The 23,820-nt window shown below is 32.5% G+C and overlaps 2 protein-coding genes across 2 annotated transcripts; both read right to left on the bottom strand.

Moving 5' to 3' along the window:
- Positions 1-574: 574 nt before the first annotated feature.
- On the bottom strand, positions 575-11,349 carry LOC139495665 (uncharacterized). The gene is made up of 10 exons (XM_071283985.1): positions 11,139-11,349; positions 9,777-9,944; positions 8,110-8,164; positions 7,676-7,711; positions 6,398-6,712; positions 5,358-5,447; positions 3,730-3,978; positions 2,399-2,539; positions 1,536-1,702; positions 575-806 (listed from the first exon to the last, which is right to left on the bottom strand). The coding sequence occupies exons 1-10, from the start codon at positions 11,325-11,327 to the stop codon at positions 609-611; spliced, it is 1,608 nt and encodes a 535-aa protein (XP_071140086.1). The 5' UTR covers positions 11,328-11,349; the 3' UTR covers positions 575-608.
- An 8,418-nt stretch (positions 11,350-19,767) lies between these two features.
- LOC139495655 (uncharacterized) lies at positions 19,768-23,484 on the bottom strand. The gene is made up of 3 exons (XM_071283948.1): positions 22,788-23,484; positions 22,235-22,376; positions 19,768-21,183 (listed from the first exon to the last, which is right to left on the bottom strand). The coding sequence occupies exons 1-3, from the start codon at positions 22,919-22,921 to the stop codon at positions 20,431-20,433; spliced, it is 1,029 nt and encodes a 342-aa protein (XP_071140049.1). The 5' UTR covers positions 22,922-23,484; the 3' UTR covers positions 19,768-20,430.
- Between the last annotated feature and the right edge of the window lie 336 nt (positions 23,485-23,820).

The following is a 23,820-nucleotide window of genomic DNA, read 5'->3' as shown; positions in this document are numbered from 1 at the left end:
ATCTAACTGCAAAAACCGATGCGAGTGAAACAAGTGTTAAGTGATAAGTTTTTTTTTCTATTGAAAGGTTGGATTATCTTTTTATTGTAGTTGAATTGTCGACATTATAGCGTTTTTAATTACTATTACTTGAAATGTTAGAAACTGTAAAGGGCAACACAATATCACTTATAGAAATAGTAACAAAAAAAGGACAGATAGTAAAAAAACCACAGGACATTGATAGATGAACCTTAAGAATTCGAATTTGAAATACTCATGTGTTTCAGAAAGATATTGACCTTCATCTCAATTGGAAAAAAAATATGACCGCCACAAAAAAGTAAAAACCAACAGAACTTATTATATTTATGTTAAGAACAGGAGGGTTCTAAAACAAGTGTAATGCAGTAGAAGACCATACAAAATTAGCGATCAAGTTGTTTGTGTAACAACTACAAGTCTAATACTCGAAATATTTCAAGTATTTCTAATTGTGTTTTTTTTTATTCTGAGGATGTTTTTTTGTGTTATGGATAAGAAATACTCATATAACCAAACGATATATTAGGTTTTTAGATATTTGCTATAAGAATACGGGAAACAACACTTTTTATTATTATTTCCTCTCAGTTTTGACATTTCCCATCGTAGACAATGATGTCATCAATAGCTATATCTCCATGGTAACCTTTTCCTTTGTAACCTCTTATTGAGACTTCAAAATCAGAAGTAGAAGATAATGTTACATTCATTCTATTCCATTGAAATCCCTGATCACCAGATAACACTTGCAACACAAGGTAATTTGCTGGTGTTTGGTTTTTCTGTAAAAAAAAAATAGCATAAATTACACAATATGTTTACTCTCTGATACACAAACCAGCACTTTCCTTGATACATTCTTCATTTCCATTAACAAATTTGGTATACCAAAAAATCATCAAACTTACAATATAGACCCGAGCCAAATATGATAATGAATTTGTCATGATTAATTACCTTAATCAATAATTTTTATTAAAAAAAACTAGTACAATATCATAATCATAATGGAATGCAAATAATCTCTTAAAATTACAACCACATCATGCTGATTTGAAACATGATTTTAGATAATGAAATAGCAATGTTTTTTTCTACGCGGGATCATTAATTTTAAAATTGAACTCAAATTCTGCGTATAAACTGAATTAAAAAAAAATTAGTTTCAAGACAGATGTTTTAAAAGCAACATGTTTGATCTGGTCTTAAAATCTTTATAGATTTCCCTACGTTGTAATCAACGCTTTTAAAATTTTATATTCTGGCAATGCTACAATAAATAAAAGGTCATGTATACATACACAGAGGAAAAACGAGGCGGAATATGCTTAATAGAATATTAAAATTCAGAAGACAAAACCAATCGACAATGCTAAGGGAAAAAAGGAAAACGACTAGACAATAGAAAAAGTCTACAAAATACATCTAAGCCAATCAACAGGAACCCCCATCACAAACCAGGGATGATATCAGGTGTTCCGGAAGGTCAGGTTTTCGTTGATAATATTTACCTGGATTATTCCAATCTCAAGCTGGTCAATATCTGACCCAAACATATGATACCAGAGACTTAAACATCTGTCCTGGTTTCCAGTCATTAGTGGAGATACCAGATCAGCATATTCGTTTTGATTATGACTTGATGTTTCAATATACAAGTATGTACCTCGTACGTTACCTACAATTATATTAGAAATGGGGTAAACTAATACCATTTTAGACAAATACCATTAAAATCAATTTATTTACAATTGTGCGTTCATATTAATGATATAATAATTATTTGTTTTCTAAAATCAATGAAATTAATAATATCTTCTTTCTTTTATTCTTCGAATACTTGTATAACTTATTTCCAGTTGTTTTTACTGGAAACAGCAACATCATGGATGACATTTGTGAAACAGTTACTACTTACATATTTCAAATGTCATCAATTCGTCGGAAAGTGTTTGATGTTTTATATCTTACACAATTTAACAGTATTTATGCCATGGTTCATATTGAAAGCTCGCCGCGATATTGCCTTTTTTGCTGATACTAATAATTGAACTCTTTTCCTTTTGATCAGTTTTGACATTAATGATGAGATAACAATTACAGTTTCAGCCTTATACCTAGATATCATCAATGTATCATACTTACCAATAGTATGATCATGACTTGGACCTGTGGCTGTTGACGTTGTTAATTTTAATCATTTGATCATTGAGATTTCCTTAACAATATAACGTGATTGCAACGTTACTGCTGATTTTTACAGAGTTATCTCCCTGTAGTGTTATGTACAACCTAAATGAGTTGTTGAGATAACAATTACAGTTTCAGCCTGAAAACAAGATATGATAACTGTATCATAACTTCGATTTGTTACCTATAGTATGATCATGACTTGGACCAGTGGCTGTTGACGCTGTGTCTGCTCTATGAGATATCCAATCAAAATTGTCACTGGGAACTTGTTTCCATAGACATATATCTCCTGCTTCAAAATCACAGTTGTATTGCGTAATACCTGTAAAAAAAATTACGCAAGAAGTGTAAAGTAAAGAAAGCTTGGTTAATTCAACCAAATCAGCTGTGATGTGTTTCAGCTTTTGATTTTGCCATTTGATAAGGGGGTTTTCCGTTTTGAATGTTCCTCTTTTTTTTATGTTACTTCATACTTCGTAAAAAATAGCGATATGCAGGCATTAAATTAATTGTTATGTAGCGCTCCAAAAGATCGATTACGTCATAATAATTGAAACTAGAGCTTTTTGCTTCTGGTTAGCCAACGGACATACGAAAGGACGGAGTCAATCGGTTCCTAGACCTGCTTCCGCCTTCGCCGACACAGGTAAATATGGAAAGTCCATAAAACAATTTACAAACCAAACGTTATCAGCCAACGGAAAAAGTGTAAAACAACTGTCAGATTCCTGAACTGGTACATGCATGTTATATTACAACTTATTTAAAGTTGGAAGGATTGTATCGATTGCTAAAGCGAACGCTTACATGTTCTTGCACCGTAATGTTGACTCAATTTCAGGAAGGATTTCGTTGTATTAGGGATGAAAACATTGTTGATTTATGGACAATAAATACAGAGGCTTCTACTAAAGATTTGTCCATTAAATATCACAATAAAAATTATAACATTTGTTTCTTAAAAAAAATTAGTAATCACCTATAGTTCTTGATCCACATAAGTCTCCCGTTCTGTTGCTCGTACAGGCAAAAATTAAGTGTGATGTCTTATTCAGTGATATATTAATCACAGGGAAGAGTGCGGGATAGGGATTATGGCAATTGGAAAATTTTCGTATTCATCTGTGACACCAACACTCCTAAACGGTTATCGAGCAATAACAAGGTCATCTTTCAAAATATTGTGATGTAATTTATATCATTGAATAATGACACATCTGTACATACTGTAATAAAAAAAAATTAAGACAGTTTGTGTGTAGGAAATGAACTGTCTCCGAGAATATACATCTACATCTAGGTAAATGTAATTCACCGTTTCAGAATATAATGCACTCTTGGTAATATTTCCAAAAGCGTACACCAAAACGTTGTAATTGGTTTAAACATTCTAAATAATGGAAATTAAACCAATGACGTAACGTTATTATCATTTAAGTGTACGCAGAATGAGATTACCCATAGTCCTTTAGATTCTGAAAGGGCAAATTGTCAACTTAATTCATCAATTACCTTTAACCTTTAATTCATAAGTTGAAATTTTTCTTCCATTTATAAAACAAGTGTAGTTCCCCTGGTCGTTTGGTAAAACATCTGGTATCGTCAATTGATGTTTATCAGACGATAATTTTACACGTGGGTCTAAACTACTCGAATCCTTCATCCACGTGACCAAGCCAAATAATCCTGTACTGTTTTTACAATCAATAACAATATCTTTGCTACCTACTTGGATACCCTGATCACTTCTACTTTGCTGTTCTGAAAAAAATAAACATAAAAAATTCTCGTTTGAACTGTTTTACATTTTATATTTCGGGGCCGTTTATAGCTGACTCGCAGTATGGTCTCTGTTCATTGTTGAAGGTCGTACAAAGACCTATAGTTGTAAAATGTATGTTTCACTACGTCGTTTTTTGGAGAGTTGTCTTTTTGGAAATCATACTACATCTTCTTATTTTAAGATTCACTGTCAATTTCATTATGTCCGTTGGTGTCATTTGATACGCCCGTCAACATTTTTGCGTTTGTCCGTCTATCCGTCTGTCCGTCTGTCTGTCCGGTGTAAACATGTCGCACCTAACCTTAAGAACGTCTTATTCAAATTTCATGAAACTTAACATAGCTAGCTGTTTCTTTTGGTGGTCAAACGATCTGTATACTTTTTAGTGAAAATGAGATTAAAACTTTTTGAGTTACGGGACTTTGTAACTAAAACAGGGGTTTGGTTTTTTTCACATGTCGTGCCGTATCTCAAAAACGATTTATGATTATTGCTTAAAACTTTACACACTTCATTGTTATATAAATCTAAAGTTCTTTTTGATGATAATTCAAAATTTCATATTAGAGTAATTGAGGGTTTAAAAATAGGGGGGGGGTTCACATACCGCGCCGTATGTCAGAAACCATTTATGATTATTGAATAAGAATTCACACACAAGACGACGTGTGTAGTCTGCGCTCATGGCGCAGCTGTTTATTTGTGATATAACTGCACTTAGTAAATATTGGATTCAGAGTTTTGTTAAAGTCTGGATACAGACCTATAGAAAATGTGTACATTTTTCAACATTAAAATGTTATTTAACTGTAGACACTAAATCCACAATAATTCAGACTTGTTTTTGACATTCAAACGTTAACCGTAAATTTTTTTTTTTAAAGAATTAAGATGGTAATACAACTCGGGTTAAAATGAACAGAACACTGTTTGCACCAATAAAAGAGGGACGAAAGATACCAGAGGGATAGTCAAACTCATAAATGGAAAACAAACTGACAACGCCATGGCTAAAAACGAAAAATACAAACAGACAAACAATAGTACACATGACACAACATATAAAACTAAAGAATAAGAAACGCGAACCCCACTAAAAACTAGGGGTGATCTCATGTGCTCCGGAAGGGTAAGCAGATCCTGCTCCACATGTGGTACCCATCATGTTGCTTATGTTATAACAAATCCGTTAAATAGTCTAATTTGGTAGGTCACATTCATGAAATGGAAGGGGATTGAAGTTACGACGTAAGGAACATATCCGATATCATTTGTGAATAAATATTATCAAACATGTTAGTTTACACAAATGTTTTGTATTTTGAATATAAATTTCCTTTCTTGCCATTATACTTACTTAATTTACAAGCACAGTCCTCATCTAAAACTTTACCGTCAGGGCCCTTTGGTCCTTGGTCTCCTTTTTGACCTATTTCTCCAAGTTGACCTGAAAAAGTGAAAGCTATATGATATAATTTTTTTGTAATATATCAACATTTACTGATGTAACATTAATATATAGTAATAATACAATTGGCGAAGTTAACTATTATCATTGGGGCTCACATTTATCTTAATATCTTCAAGACTATATCAAAATAAATCTAAAGCTAAATATACTGCGGGACAAGGTTAAACAATCCTATTTCAATTACAAAAAAGCCAACAAAGCAACACAAAAAGAAAGTGAAAGAGGGCATTATATAACTCATATTATCTAAACGTTTCAATCAATTGAAATAATGCGTTTAAGTTGAATTACAAAAACAAAATTAACACCATTTTCAAACACCAAAAAATAAAGCAATGCCAAATTTAAAGATGATTTAGTAAGGATAACCTTTATAAATCAGATTTTTAAAACCCGGACGTGTTTAATGTAGTACTAGTAATATAGTAAAGTTTCAGCGAAAGTTTCATTATGGTCTAGTTCTATGGTTCAGATAGGAAAACACGGGAAAGCCAAATACAAATGTGCACTGTATTAAATGGCTAAAGATAAGTCAGTTAGTGTCATGCCATAGTGAACCTAAATCTTTGTTAGAATTTATTAAATACGGATACACAGGTACTTCATATATCCGACTCATTTTGTTGCTTATTCCGGACCAGTACCGGAAGAACGAATACACTCATCGTACATTGCAAACCAACCACTTTAGAAGTTTAGCGTATTTAAGAAATAGACAGCTTATCATAATATATCAATATTTAAGTTCAAGAGAAATACAATATCATATGCAATTTAACACGGAATTAAGATTTGCGACATTCTAACACTTATGCACTTATTTCACTAAAATGTTCCTATGCAGATATACTTGTTACATACTGTAAGATATAATGGCTATGCGTGTTTAAAATATTTTATTTCTGATTCTAAATCTTTTAAATTACCTTTAAAACCTTTTGCGCCGGTCAAGCCTGGCGGTCCATTTAAACCTATATCTCCTTTTGGTCCTCGTAAGCCCTGGCTTCCAGGTTCTCCCTTTAATCCCATTATGACAGGATCGCCAATTTCGCCTTTCAAACCTTTTTCTCCTTTCATACCAGGAACTCCACGTAGACCCGGAAGTCCTCTCTGTCCTTTATCTCCTGGCGGACCCAGTGGTCCTTGGTAACCTGGATCTCCAACCAGTCCATTGAGACCAGGCAAACCCTTATCTCCCTGCATTCCTTGGTTTCCTTTAACGCCACTTAAGCCCTGTGGTCCTTCAGAAAATAAATAATGTTAAGAAAAGCTCTAAGTAATTGAAAGCATACATTGAGGACTATTTTTTAACGAAAGCCAAAATTGTGTTATATTTAACTGTTAGATGATTTTATATGTTCATATGAAATTCAGCATATGTATATACATGTATGTATATATATAACTACCGAGACCAATTTTAATGCACTAGATGTGCTTTTAGAGAATTATTGTTTCGTCATTAATGCTCAAAGTCGCCATATTTGTTGGCAAAACTTATATAGATCTTTATATGTTTAATTACGTGTTGCTTGTTTTCACCTTTTCTTCTGCCTATATTTTACTGACATTTATCTTGGTTTTTTTTAAATTTATTTTGTTCTGATGTTAAACTATCTCTTATTCATCTGTTTGTTTAAGTTTAACAATATGTTATTGTAAATTTGAAACTGATCTTGCTGTAAGTGACTTTTTTCTATCTGTGTTTCTTTTAAAATAATATTGTATACCACCGAAATATAGAAAGGGAACAAGTGGAAAGCAGTGGTTTTGTTTGATGTGAAATGCTTGTTGTCGTTTGTTGCTGTAAATCATATTTGTTTTTCGTTTTATTATCTTGTACTTAAATACAGCTGTTAGTTTTCTTGTTTGAGAGTATTACATTTGCCATTTAGTAGCCATTTAAAGCTGACTATGCAGTATGGTTTTTGCTCATTGTTGAAGGCCGCACGGTTACAAATAGTTGATAATTTCTATGTCATTTGGCCTCTTGTGGCAGTCATACCACATCTTCTTCTTTTTATTTTAATTATTTAATTTGATAAGTTCATGTCGTTTTTTAAATGCGAATTCATTATTAAGATATTGCGAAAGTGTAAGTTTTAATGTAACTCTAATACAATGATAATAACTTGAAATCGAAATAATGTCGGAAAACTTTTACCATGGACATTTATTCATTGTAGTGAAAGCGTAGTACTCACCTTTTGTCCCCTTTGTCCCAGGTTGTCCTTTGATTCCTACAAAAGAAACACTTAAACTTTATGATGAGGAGTACACATAACGCCCGTCATACGTTAAGTGAAGATTTTGCCAAAATGATATGGACATTTGTAGAAGGTTTTTGTATCAGAAGGCGTTAAAATGCTGTTATAAAAAAAAACTTACAGAAGGCTAGCTTGAGGCGTATGAAAACGTGTTCAAATTTTATTTTAACAGCCTCGTTAGTCTTGGGAAATAAAACTTAAAGCACACACGTTTATGTGAAAAAATACAAATGAACGCCTCATTTACGTAAGTATTATAATATCGGCTCGGCGATTTCAACAAACCATATTTAATCATGTTTCTATACTATAGTCCATTTTATTAAATCTATGAACAGTAAATTTATTAACCGGATTTAACTGATACTCACCTCGAGAACAAACAGTACCATTACTTGAAGTGCAATGTTGTTCTAGAATAGATTCCTGTAATTAGAAGCAAATACACTCATCATAGATACCAGGATTACATTTTGTAATTACACCAGACGCGTGTTTCGTCTACAAAATACTCATCAGTGACGCTCGAATTCTAAAAAGTTATAAAAGCCAAATAAAGTACGAAGTTGGAGAGAGTTGAGGACCAACGTTTCTAAAAGTTTGAAAATACAGCTAATGTAATCTATTCCTGAGGTAGAAAAGCCTTAGTATTTCAAAAATTCAAAAGTCTTTTGAACAGTCAATTTATAAATATGACCATATCAATGATAACTCATGTCAGCACTTCTGTGCTGACTACTTGACTGATGATACCCTCGAGGAATTAAAACTCCAGCAGCAATGTACCTCATAATCTTACCTATATTGTTTTCTTAAACAAGATAATTCAATATTAGGTAGTCTGGGTTAAAAAGTGTCTGAATAATGTATGAAACGTGTTTTCATATTTATATCTGCTTTGCCTTTTTTCATAACTATTTTATTATTGCTCATTTTTTACGTTTGGTGTTACGTTCACAGAAACAAACAAAAAGCACCTGCCAAAAAGGCAAAGTTGCAGTAGCATATTGATTGATTTGCTGTTTTAAGCCTCATTAACATATTCACGAATGATATGTAACGTATATATTTAAGTTTAAAAGAAGCGTAATTGAAAAAAAAATTCAATAAACCCATTTTTAAATATGAGCAACGTTTAAAACTCATATATGTCAATAATAAAACAAATGTCATTTGACGTCCACATTCATTTCTACTTTGTGATATGTGTATCATTGGTTATTTGAGGCGTTATACCACCAAATCATAGTACGTCACATCCGGTTGCATATGAAATGAATTTAGCGGTGTAGGAAATTATTCCTATATATTTCATTGCATTAAAAATTTCAGAATCATAAACATATATATTCTGTGTTTCAAAGCACCATTATGTTTTATTTAGTGTTTATATAGAAGATTAATGAAACCTGATGTTACATGATTACAAAAGTTAGTGCACATGAACAACGATGTGAAAATTTTAATTGGTAAATTTCCGGTGACGATTATTTTCTGATATCCAATAAAATGTTCAGCAGTATTTTGTTTATAGTAACGAACATGATAAACTTTATTCATGCCAAGTATTTTTTTTTTTTAAACAAAAGATTTATTCTGCACACTGTTTTGAAAAGTGCAAATTTTACCAAGACTAATAGTGGAAAATTAAAAATGATTTTGCACCTTTTAACACGTTATGTAGCTAAAAATACTATATGTGAACCCCGTAGCAATTTTGCGCCTATCCCAAGTCAGGAGCCTCTGGCCTTTGTCAGTCTTGTATGATTTTCAATTCTAGTTTCTTGTGTATAATTCGGAGTTTAGTATGACGTCCATTATCATTGAACTAGTATATATATTTTTTAAGGGGCCAGCTGAAGGACGCCTCCGGGTGCGGGATTTTCTCGCTACATTGAAGACCTATTGGTGGCCTTCGGCTGTTGTCTGCTCTATGGTCGGGATGTTGTCGCTTTCACACATTCCCCATTTCCTTTCTCAATTTTATGTATGACACTACATTATGATAAATTGTAAGAAAGAACTATTGATGTCGTACCTGCATGGTTAGCAATTGTTGAAACATAGCGTGAAGAGAGGAGGATGTCTGTCTTTTGTGTAGATCCTTACCAACTCCATTTTCAGGTTCCAAAACTTCAAGTATGTCTTTAACTAAATTGTTCGGAAGATGTTTGGTGGTCTTAAGGAAATTTATCATTTCTTGTGTCTGAAAACCATAAACTAAACTTAACATGTTATCTTCTGTGTTGTGATCCATTCGTCTCATTTTTTCTAACAAAAGGAACTAAATAATGATTAGAACTGCATGAAATATTTACCAATAAATGATTCCGTTTTAATTCCAGATATACGTGGTTTTGTACTGCCGTTTCACGAACCAAGATAAAGATAAAGAGGTCGACTGAAGTATTCACAAAAACATTACTCAAACATTGGTACTGTGCATCCTAGCATGTTAGACGTATTGTCGGATGTTTGGTGCTGTGTTTTATTTGTATGCTTATTTTCCCTTCTTTATCATGAATAATTTATTTGTTCATTGTTCACAATTCGCAAACTCTTGGGGATACTCCCTTCACAAGGCCAATATTGGTGATAATGTTTTTATGTTTTTATGTTTGATCTATTTGCTATTTCTTTGTAATGCTCTATAAGAAATTCTAATGCAATTTTTAGGTAACCGTTTTTTTTTCATTGGCTAACAGTTACCGTCAAATACACAGTGACCAGTCGTTTTTAAAGAGAGACCTGTCATTTTGAATTGATTGGATCAACAAATGTTCGGTTACTACAATTTTATCAAAAATAAATAAACACATAACTGAAAATCGCCGTTTTGATGTGATTTTATCCAAATTTAAATCTGAGAGGTACGTAATAATTTTTAGTTTGTTAATTAAAATGACGTCTCACGTGTAGCCATGATGTCTTTGTACCAAAATAATTCATGAAGGTTTGTAGAATTTTATTTTAATTCAAATTGAACATTCTTTTAATCTCTAACGTAGTTTTTCTTTTGTATTAATGCTTTAGAACTGAAATAACAGCATTGTAGTTGAAAAGTTGCAACCTTCAATTTTGATTTGACGATCACAATTTTCCGTTTTTCTGTCACCGCTACGCGTCACCAGTAAAACTGCTTTTCGACCGTCATATCACAAATTGACGGTGGCAACTATACAACTACAGAACTGTTAGTTTTTAGATTATAGGTTGTGTTTCGGTGCGAAACGATACAGTTAATTCAAAAATCGCGTAGTGTATAAAAGTAAAAATGAATTTGTTTGTTGAGTATTACTTCTTAGGGTCACACCATCTTGTGGGCTAGGTTTGCAAGCATGCAATTTAAAAAACAAATTATACATGTACATGCATGTAGTGCATGACGAACTAATCTTACCTCAGACGACATTGTATCCTCCGATTTACACCGTGATTCCAGTGCTCGTAACTTTTCTGATTCGTACAGGTATTCATGCTTGAGTGTGTAGGTTTTATAATATTGCCAAAGAGACAATATAATAAACAAAGCCGTATACAGCGTTGTCAGACATATAAGTATTGTACGAGATAACGATTTGATCTCCATTTTGAAATTCTTATCACTCAGACATGTCATGTAAGTATTACAATATCTGGAATTATCTATATATCCAAATATAGGTAAACAATAGTCAAAGGTCAGATGTCTTGCTATCGATTTAAGTAATGATAATAAATCATCCGTTAATAATTAGAAATAAATACAATACCAGTGCGTGTTCGATGTTACTACAAGCAATGTAAAAGTATTGATGTGTTACTTTAAAAGCACACTTACATAATATAAACAATGAAAGGTAGTCAACACGTCGACATGAATATTAACTATATGGTCATTTTTATAAAGGACAAGGTATGATAAGAGGCGTTTTTGGCCCCCTTCCCAAATAAGTTTCTATATGCATCACTGATAACCTTAGTGTAGAAACTATTCAAAACTATGATTTTTTTATGTTCCGGTGAAAGGAAGGTTGCCTAGCAACGGTTTAAATAAATAGCCAAATTATCTCATATGCATTGCTTTCTCGTTACACATTAGCATAATTCAAAATAATATTGTTTGTTTAACACTTACTTAAGTTTGCAAATGAAATGTCACTTCAATTTCAGTTTTAAAAAATGCTTAGCAACAACCTAGCAACAAAAATTTTGCCTAGCAACGGTTCAAAAATTTGTAATTTCGGCCATATGAGGTATAAATAGAGCAATATTTAAAGATTAAGCAACTGTAAATGATTTTTCTTTCATGTATATGATGTCTGAGTCATCATTATTTTTTTCCCAAGAAAATGTAATTGACCATAGCAACCTAAAAGTTGCTTAGCAACAACCGAAAAAGATAGAAATTAAATTGAACTAGAAAAAAAACCTATTGATTTTTAATTGTACAAATTAGAGTAAAATCAGGTTAGATTGGTTAATATATGCAAGAATAATTAGCAGTAAGAAATGAAAGCAAGTCAATTGTATATATTCACCAAGTTCAACTTTTCCGGTATTTAATAAATATTTGAAGTTACTAAAAAATCTTATTTATTGCATTAGGGACATTAACATGATTAAACTATAGTACTAGTAGTGCAAGTTGTGCCTTCAATAGCAATTGAGAGGGAAAACAAGTTCAACTAACGTTTTTGGTTAATATTCAACAACTACCCTAATTGTTTTTTAAGTAGCAAGAAGTATTGACTAAGTCCAAAAATCTGACATTTTTTGACTATTTTAAGAATAATAAAAATCCGATGGCAATACATGCTTCAATTATGTGTACAATAAACCTATTAGGTATTAAAACTGTATCTCAAAAACTGTAGGAGGATAACCCAGTCTTTATATGTATAGCTTGTATAAAAAATACCGGACAGTTAAAGAAAATTTTATAAAAAAAATCCAAACCCTGTAGACATACACACCTCTATTATAAATAAAAAGCTTTTAGGTCAAAAAATGAAGGAGATAGCTAGACGTATATATCCGGACAGAAACAGACGAACGGACGAATGGACGGACGGACAGATCTAAATTAACGAACGTGCTCGACATTTTGTCCCGTGAGGGGAGGGGGGAATGTGAAATAGAATTAAGAGGACATAGTTTACATGTACATTAAACAGCTAGATACATGTAATAAGTACCAGTGCACTCCAGGAATCGGTATAGGTTTGGCATGAAATTTTGTCACTTACATAAATTTCTAGACAAAACAAAATACACATTCGAAATGGCAAACAAATACACATGTTTTTTCGCGCATACTTCATAAGTTTGTTTGCCATGGGTCTTATCCAATTTGTATTTATGCAAGTATATGTTGAAAGTAATTTCGCTATAGCATATATTTTATTTGATAATCCATATAGGATCTGAGTCAATTGAATGCTACATGTGTACTTTTATTTTATGATTACATCTTGTCAAAAGAGTGCTCTGACACATATATAAGAAAAATTATTAGTGTACCGATATATGAATAGGCTGGAAATACATAATTTACAGTATAGTATAAGTGTAGTTAACTTAATATCAGTATCAACTGCTCTTTACCTGGAATCATGTTTCTAATTACATTTCATACTTTGGAATTAATACCAACTGCACATGCATAACGGATTACCTTAGTACAGTACGCAGAGTTTTGTCTAACAACAAGTGATTTTAATATTCTTAATTCTCTGTTCAGATAACTACTTAATTATGAACAATGCACATGTGCAGGTTCTAACCCTTATGGTAACATACATGTGCACGAAATGGATATGACACATAAATCTATTTTTCTGTAGATGGTTAAATAGAAAACTTCAAAGTGCAAAATATATACCTTTTGATGAAATGATTTTCTTCAGAACTACAAAAAGAGTTTGAATATATTGAGAATTTATTATAAAATTCATTTGTAAGATTTCGGGCTCAAGTAGGATATACCTGTATACGGTACTATAGTTCCGGCTTTTATAATAAATTTATACGCGTATGTATTCATGGGCAATAAAGGTATTTGAACTATACAACGTCAAAAAATAAATGACTTGTAGACAGGTTGACAATGTGTTAAAAATGTAAATATTTTTATGGTTCTCTGGTTGACAAGTTGACCAGTCGACAGGTTGATGATGTTGAAAATGTTAATATTTTTATAGTTGACTGGTCGACAGGTTGACAGGGTGACAATTAAATATAATAAAAATTAAGTCGACAGGTTGACAAGTAGTCTACAAGTTAACAACTTGATAGCATTTCCAAAATATAAAATATAAACAATAGTAACTGGTAGACAGGTCGACAAGTCGACAGGTAGTTGACAATTTCATTTTGAGAAATGGAAACTGTAAAATAAATAAACCAATTTACTTGTTTTATTGTAAAATTAAACATGTCAACATGTCGACCGTATCACATGTCAACCTGTCAACCTTAACACTTGTCAACCTGTAGATCTTAACACTTGACAACTTGTCAACCTGTCGACCGTTACGCTTGTCAACATATCGACTATAACAGTTGTCAACCTGTCGACCTGTCAACTTATGTACATATAAACCGATTTACTTCTAAAGTTAAACCGATTTATTACTCTATTCTTCCAATGGAACTACAATACTGTTTATCCTACTTGACCCAGATTTCGTTAACTATTTGAAAATTATAATGAATAAAAATTAATTCACCATATTTCAAGGGACACAACTCTGTATTTGGCTGCACAGTGTTAGACTATTTTGATTATTAACGGTCTAATTCCACTCACAACATATTTCTTTTAAAGATAGTGACATGTCTTGATGACTGGATACGACATAAAACAATCCGTACGTGATATGCTGATCAATTATGAATCCCGGAATAATTTCGTACGCGTGCCGTTCACTTTGACGTACTATAATAACTTGTCAAAATATGTAAACAATCGGATTATTTTTCAAATTTTTAGACATGAGCGCCAACGTAGACCACCATGATATTTTATTATGTGAAAGATACAGAAGAGTACAGTTGATGGTTGAAAATTTCAAGATGCTCTACGTTGGCGCTGATGTCAAATTTTGTCTCCGAACATGACGAAATTGTAGATTTTTTACACTTTTCGTCGTTTAGGGCTTTTCAAGGTCTCAGTTTGAACATATTTGAGTACATAACACCTAAAAATAAGGTTCTACATGGACGATCAGATACTGTAGTTCATAACACAGGCGTGATTGGTTTCAACTTCAAAGTTTAAAAATTTTGAAAAAAGGGGGGCCAGAAACGGCCCTTATCATACCTTGTCCTTTACTGTTTGCAAAAGTATGAATTTTTGAAATACTAAGGATTTTCTTATCTCAGGCATAGATAACCTTAGCCATATTTGGCACAACTTTTTGGAATTTGGTGTCCGCAATGCTTTTCAACTTTGTATTTGTTTAGTGTTCTAACTTTTGATCTGAACGTCACTGATGAGTGGTATGTAGACGATACGCGCATCAGGCGTATTAAATTTTAAGCCTAGTACCTTTGACAACTATTTACACTTAATTTGAGAAATGTTTTCGTTTTCTATGCAATTAAATTATTCTTGATAACTCAATGTGTTTTCTTTTTTACTACAAGGTGCTTGCGTTGATCAGTATTTAGTTTTTATATGTTTCGTTTTTGTGTACTGCTCTACGTCTTTCTTGGGCCGTGTTCACACCAAATACCATGTACAGTAAACATGTGTACCATTAGTTTAATCTAATATACACTGGTTTCACATTAAATTTGTTCACATATACACCTGGTTTAATTGCCTGTACACGAGATTTGTTCACACTTGTAAACTATAATTATGTCATATAAATGCTTCTTACATAGAATCTAACTTTAAATTATGGGCAACTTTTCTAGCAGTTATGAAAGCCATTTTGATTATTGCAGTACTTTAAAGTGAAAAGGGAAACATAGGAATATACATTATGCGCAGGGACCTCTCATTTGATTTATTAGGGGGCGGGGCTAGTATGATATTTGAAGACAAGAAAGGACAGGAGTTTTGAGTGAAAAAAAGGCAGGATGAGTCACTTTGCACCCCCCCCCCCCCCCTTAAAAAAATAGTCAGGGTAAACCTATAAAAAGGCCATGACAGAATAGAATTAAAAAAAAAAGGCAGGACAGAGATGACGACTAAAAAAGTAAAAGCAGGACAACATTTTTCATCCTACCATCCCCCAAACCCAACTTCGACAAAAAACAAATGGTTGCTCCTTTCGCATACAAATATACAAACAAATTTCGCATATATATACGCATGTAGGCAATGTTTGAAAAAAATATATATTATAGCGAATTTATGAAAAACATATTTGCGTTTCTTCGCAATTCATTAGTTGTGCTTGAATAAAACGGTCATGAGTTTGAACCAAGAGAAATTAAATTTATTAATAATTAAATATCAGTTTTATTAAAATAAAAACGTTTCTTCTTTATAAAAACATGGTAGAATGCATGTTCTAAATACTTTGTTTTGTGTACACTAAACCTACACAAGACCTACATTGACTATCGACTGTATGTAGACAAAACATGATTTAAACTACATGTAAACATTGAGTTTTATCAATGGGAACGTAATTGTGTTTTGTTACCGTGCGATATACACTAACACACCACAAAGTTTAGGCCAATGTGAACACGGACTTAATCGTAAAACATTTTATTTTGGCCATGGCCTAGGCCATTTGATTAGTATAAACATATTTATTTATAGTGGATTGGGAAACAGTTTTGCATCCCTTTCCACTTTGAGGGTGCGAGTGCTGCCTTGTAGCGACATTAGCCTGCTCTTTTTCGAAATCTACAAGGGTGTCTTTAACGTGCAAGAGATATGGCTCTCTCTCTTAACACGGGTCAGCCAGTTATCGTCCCATTCTGACGGACTATCATCGTTGATTTCGACCATTAGCTTAAATATCCTTTTAGAATTTATGGCCTCTCTTTTACCCTTATTAATTTTTCAATCTATTTATATACAGGATTTACAATTATGAAATATAATATAAAGGGGAAATAATCTATTTTGTTCATTATACCTCAGTGTTCATTTATCATTTGACGCATTTAGTGTAGATCACTGGTCCTAGATAGTCACTGTATCTACAAATTGTTTATAAATTGGTAATTTATTTGATAATCATAGGTTTAAATATTGGCAGTAGTTGACGTCCATGTTATGACCACAGCATAGTTTTATTTTTGTGTGCATGTCATTGTCGGGTACCCGATGTGTCCATCTAATCATAATATAAAAATATATGTTTAGCTCTTAGAGGATCTATACTCATTAATTCAGAAATTCTGTAATATATCTATAATTATATGTTAATAAAAAAAGAAGGTAGGTAAAGAAAATGTTAAACATGTTAGAATAAAATTGAGAATGGAAATGGGGAATGTGTCAAAGAGACAACAACCCGACCAAATAAAAAACACAACAGCAGAGGGTCACCAACTGGTCTTCAATGTAGCGAGAAATTCCCGCACCCGGAGGCGTCCTTCAGCTGGCCCTAAACAAATATATACTAGTCCAGTGATAATGAACGCCATACTAATTTCCAAATTGTACACAAGAAACTAAAATTAAAATAATACAAGACTAACAAAGGCCAGAGGCTCCTGACTTGGGACAGGCGCAAAAATGCGTCGGGGTTAAACATGTTTGTGAGATCTCAACCCTCCCCCTATACCTCTAACCAATGTAGAAAAGTAAATGCATAACAATACGCACATTAAAATTCAGTTTAAGAGAAGTCCGAGTCTGATGTCAGAAGATGTAACCAAAGAAAATAAACAAAATGACAATAATACATAAATAACAACAGACTACTAGCAGTTAACTGACATGCCAGCTGCAGACTTCAATTAAACTGACTGAAAGATTATGATTTCATCATATGAACATCAGGCCACAATCTTTCCCGTTAGGGGTTTAGTATCATACCATCATAACATATATGAGAAGAACATAACCCGTGTCATGCCAACAACTGTTTTTAGAATAAATGTGTTTAGTTCCGATGCAAAGACCTTATCAGTGACTCAATATTAACGCCAACATATGCAATCTTTAATGACTTGACAACAGTACCGTAATTTTATCCCTTCTTAAAGTCTATTCAAAGGTCTTGTAAGTTTCTGATGTGAATACTGACATCTTTGTGCTTTATAAAGAATATTTCCATAAAAAATTGGATGTGAAATACCTGAACGTATTAGAAGTCTGCATGTTGAGCTATATTTACGAATGATGTCTTTATACCGATGATAAATTTTAGTGAATGTTTTGACTAGTTTGTGATATCGAAAACCCTGGTGAAATAATTTTTCAGTAATACATAATACATAAAAGTCAACATGGTTCTGCTAACGACGATACCAGCACACTTAGAAATTCGCGGTTTGAAGTCTAACTACAATCTTATAACGAATGTTATCTACCGAATTAGATTATTTGCCGTGTTTGTACTAATATGATCAAAACGACGAGTGCCACACGCGGAGCAGGATCTACTTACCCTTCCGGAATACCTGAGATCACCCCAATTTTTGGTGGAGTTCGTGTTGCTTAGTATTTAGTTTTTTATATGTTGTGTACTTTTATTTGTCGTTTTCTTTATTAGCCATGGCGTTGTCAGTTCATTTTCGATCTCTGACTGTCTCTCTGGGATCTTTCGTCCCTCTTTTATGAATTAATCTATAATACTATCAGTAATTTATTCCATAGATTTCTATGTTGTGAGTTGTGTACTTACGCTGTAATTCGAATAAATTGTTAAAACAGCAGATATGTTATTAAAGATAACCTTAAAGAAACAAAATAAACATATTGTTTGTCTGTTTGTCTTTAACTTTTGTTGCCATGGCGTTGTCAGTTTATTTTCCTCTAATGAGTTTGAATGACACGTTGGTATCTTTCACCTCTGTATCTTGACCGAATTTTATGATTTATGTATGTTGTCTATTAAGAAATATATAGAGGTGGGTAGAGAACACAAATAAACTATCAAATGAAATCAAACCATTTATCTATATAAAAAAAGTAAAATCACAAACATACTGAACTGAAAATTCAAAAAAACACATCAAACGAATGGACAACAACTGTCATATTCCTGAACTGGAACTGGCATTTTTTTTAGTTTCTAAATTATAATAATAAACCACGATTATACAATTCTATCATCTACCATGAACATAAGGTTTGGACGATAAAGTTAAAGATAGTTTAGGTTTCTTGATTCATCGAGATTATCTATATCCTGAATATTTCGCAGTAGTCATTTCGACAGCTACTAAAGGCTAGTGTTATATAGATAAAGGAAGATGTGGTATGAGTGTAAATGAGACAACTTTCCATCCGAATAACAATGTATAAAAGTAAACCCTTATAGGTCAATTACGGCCTTCAACACGGAGTCTTGATTCACACCGAACAACAAGCTATAAAGGGCCCCAAAATTACTAGTGTCAAACCAATCAAACAGGAAAGCCAACGGTCTAATCTATATAAAAATCGAGACAGAAACGAGAAACACGTATAAATTACATAAACAAACGACAACTACTGTACATAAGATTCTTGACCTAAGACAGGTGCAAGCATTTGCAGCGGGGTTAAACGTTTGAATGGTACCAAACCTTCTCCCTTTTTCTGAAACAATAGTATAAAATAACATCACAACATAGAAAAAACACACGATAAAATATAATTGGAAGGCTTAACTCAATCAAAAAACGTAAATTAACACAATGAATCTGTATTTAGTCCGTGTCATGTTTCTCTGTTTTAATATCAAATATTTAAACCAACAAAATTAAATCTATACTTTATTCATTATATTGTTCAGTAGTACTTTTATTAATGAAAAGTCATCAGAAATGTTCAAATATTTTTAGCCAAGAATGTATCGAAACACGACAAGAGCTATATAACCAAAATGAACCTTAAACGATATTTAAATACAACTAAGGCCAACTTTGGCTAATGGAGTTGGAAGCTTTTATTTAGTTTCTTAATAGTTATAAATGTACAAACATACAATAAAAAAACTGCAGCGTGCCGTACGGCTTTCGACACTAAGAAACACACACACTGCCTCAAAATTTTGACATAACAAAACACATGAAACATGTAACATTTCAAATAAAAACAGCATGAATGATGAAAAAGAAAAAAAAATAACAAGGATGTTTCAAACACAACATTGAAAAGAAAGGATTTTTCTGTGAAGCATTTGAAGTTTGTCAAAATAGACGTTATCCTTTATAAGTTATGCGTCTTGATTTTTTAATCAAGGAAAAAAATTGCATATAAATTACAGTGTAGTTTGTTATGTTTTGAAGCTGAAACTTACTATTGATCGACTTCCGTGACATTGCAAACGCTTGTTAAAAAGTAGAGATGTCAACTCGGGATCATACCAACCAACACGGAAACACAAATGTTTAACGTTCTATGGATTATTGTTAAAAAAACATCTACATAAGTTTCTGAAACAAGGAATTACACACAATAATTAATTAGACAATACCCTGGCGTATGGAATTAAAGTTTCACTATTCATAAATACACCACCTACTAAAGACAAGAAAAACTCGAACCACTCAACAACAAAAAAAAAAAAATATAAAGAGCATTCTCAACAGTGAATTTCAAAATTCTTAGTTGCTTCTTGTATTTTCTGAATATTCTCCTTTAATCGCATGAATGAGTCTCGTTTCTGTTTGATAGACTTGTGTTCATCAAGAAGCTTTTTGTTTGTTGTGCGCAGACTTGCTATTAACTTTGGTATACTTTCGTCGAAAATACGGACAATCACTTTATTGTATTCTACCCCAAACGATTTTGCAAAACTTGCTTTTAATTCCGACATTGATACCTTACTGAGACACTCATTATATATTTCGTCTACCTTTTGGCGAACACCTGCCGGGCTAACAAACCATCCCCAAACTATGTATAAGGGAGCAATTACCAAAGCAAACACAAACGTAAATACTATTGAAAATGGTAAAAAAAGAAACCCCAGTCCTAGCCCAAGGCCAAGAATAACAGCGCCCGTGCTGTCTTCAACTCTCGTATATATTCCTGTCATCTCAATCTCAATTTCTTGCAACTGTGACTCTATTTCTTCAACAGTTGATTTCATTTTTGCGTCTGCATCATCGATGATTGCTTTAACTTCTTGACCTTCACACCATCGTTGTATTCCACTCTGAACTCGGGCCGGGACCTCTTTATCGAGGGATCTATACGAGACTTCACATATAATTTGTTTGTGTGGAGGATTTAAAATGTCTTCCCTTCCACGACTTGAATAGAGGTACGCTTGCAACTTTTCTGCAAGCTTTGTAATGATCTCAGATTTGTAACTTTCCAATTCTATTCGTGACTGAAATATATGAAAAAAGGAAATTGTACTTAACGCTCCATCAAATTGATCAATTAACACTAAAATATATATTTGCGTACTTTCTAAAGAATAAATCTTTAGATATCGTTTTTTTTTATCAAAAATAAAAACCCACGAGTGGTGGAATGTAAAACATCCTAGTTAGTAGACATGTGTAACACGAAAGGGATTGGCTTACTAATAATTGCATATAAAAGAGCTGTTCTGAAAACAATTTTATATATCGAAAAAAAGAATCGTATTGGTTTCTCGGTGTTCGGAACACAAAATCAAATAAGACACCTTACCAATATGCGGGATAAAAAGATAATAACTGTTTAGTGTCTTTAAATATCAGCTGTATTTGTACGAGGCTAAGAAACGGGTGTAATTAGAGCTTTAGAGAGATATTACTCCTGTTTCGAACTGAGTCTTTATCCCGCAAATAATTCTGTATATTGTTTGTGCTTTGGAAGACGCAAAAAATTATATTTATTGCATTTATTTTCGATTTTAAATCCCTTGAGTCCCGCGTAGTAATATTAAAATCACACAATCAGCTGCAGACGGGTTCGCAAAAAAAAGAATCTCGAATAGTCAACAATAATACATCGCTCAAGGTGAATAATTATCTATTTTAACATAACGTCTTGTAGAAAAATAAATATTGAAACACAACAGCATTAATATATGACGTCACCATTACCAGTATTCGTGACGCAATGAACCTATGAAATTAACTTACCCCTTATGAATCAATTGGGATTAATACGTGACTGCGTTTACCCAATCACAATGTCATAATTTACCCGCGGTGTGATAAAGTTTAATTTAATAAATTCTAACAGCAGCATACATTTTATGATTTTCAAAGTGTGAAGCTGCTTTATTTGAATCTTAAGTTCTGGAGTAAGCAGTTAATTCAATTGTGTTTTATCTTGATTCGTATCGTTTTAAATTGGATTTGTGAAATTTGAAAATCGCGAAACTTCTGTGTTCGTTTAATTTATTGTAACAGATTACGGATATAAAAGTTATATCATATTTTTACCTGCTTGCATTTCAATTCCAATTCTCGTATCCTATCATTGCTTTGACTTATGACCCGCTGCTGTTCTTCTTCTGACCTATCCAACAGTTTTAACCTTGCGAGTGTACCTCTTTCTGCATGACGTATGAAATCTTTCAATAATCTAAATATTACGATATAATAAATGTAATACTACCTGTTTTAATTGTGCTTTTATTTTTTTGGGTATTGATTCAATTACATTTCGAGCCTTAAATACATATTAAATTACACAGTAACTTTCTTTTAAATACCGACTTCAAAAGATACAATTTTGAAAATATCCATAATAATGGATAACCAAATCCAAAGAGAGACATTTCTAAAACAAAAACTCGATACTCATAAGGCTTTTTAAAAAAGAAAGTAAAACTAACAGCATTTGTTAAGCTCCGTTTGAGCATCAGCATGTCATACCGTCACGATTGATTTTTTGTTATTTCCTATTTGATCAAAACTTATACGTCAAAAAAGCGCTATCGGTTAAGATAAAAGTTATTTTGTTATTGACAATACAAAAACCATGTAAACAAACCTGTAGTAGAATTCCACTCTTTTATTTTCATTTTTGTCAATCGTGTTCTTTAACACTGTTTCGAATCTCTTGTATTCATCAGTAAAAAAGCTGACAACACCCTTTTCAACCTTCAACAAGTATTTCAAAGTCATTGCAATATTGTATAGTTTTTTTTTCTTCTTCAAAAACTGTAATACAATTTTCTTTTTACTTTAATTTTGTTTTAGCTTTTATGTAAGAAAGCAGAAATGTGCACGAAGTCCGCGATTTGTCTTACGTCAATTATTAATTCATCATTTCAATTATCTTAAAGTGAACTTTCTATTTCTGCAATACGCTTCTGCTGTATATGGAGTTTATATGAATATCGCAGTTAGAATAACATACCAAAGCTTGTGTTTCAAGTCATGACTGCCGTTATAAAAGGACGATATTCTTACGATTTTTTTTAATCCAGAGTTATGAATTGTATAATTGAATCCTATTGAAAGGGTAAATGACACTAACATGTAGTTATTGATATTGATGGGAAATCTTTGTAACATACCGTTACAGTTATCAACTTTTAGAAAAAAACAATCCCAGTTAATTTTTTTCTTGTCCCTACATCGAATATTATTTTTAACCAATGTTTACGCAATATAAATCAAGAATGTACAAAAAAAATATGGAACTCTTTAAGCATTCATCCCTTGTATTTGACTGTATATTTGTTGCCTAAGGGGTCATCCATAATTGTCAACCATTTTCCAAAGTGTACAAAACGTACACTTTTTCAGACCCCCCACCCTCCCTCAAAAAGTGTACATCAACCATTTTCAGATTTCAAGAGAAGAATCAGTCATTCTTAATAAAAAGAAGATCATGTCCATTATATTTTAGTTTAATATCGAAATTTGCATTGAAAAAAAACTAAAATATATCTGACTGTTTTATTTGATGACATCTATCTGTGATGCTTGTATTTTGTCAGAATAAGGTACAAAGATTAGTGTTTCCCCTATCACACAGTGGGAATGGTAACTCCAATAAAAAAGGGCACCTAGAGCAT

Source organism: Mytilus edulis, chromosome 11, assembly GCF_963676685.1.
Source record: "Mytilus edulis chromosome 11, xbMytEdul2.2, whole genome shotgun sequence".
Classification (NCBI taxonomy): Eukaryota; Metazoa; Mollusca; class Bivalvia; order Mytilida; family Mytilidae; genus Mytilus; species Mytilus edulis.
This window is presented reverse-complemented; position numbering and strand designations above follow the sequence as displayed.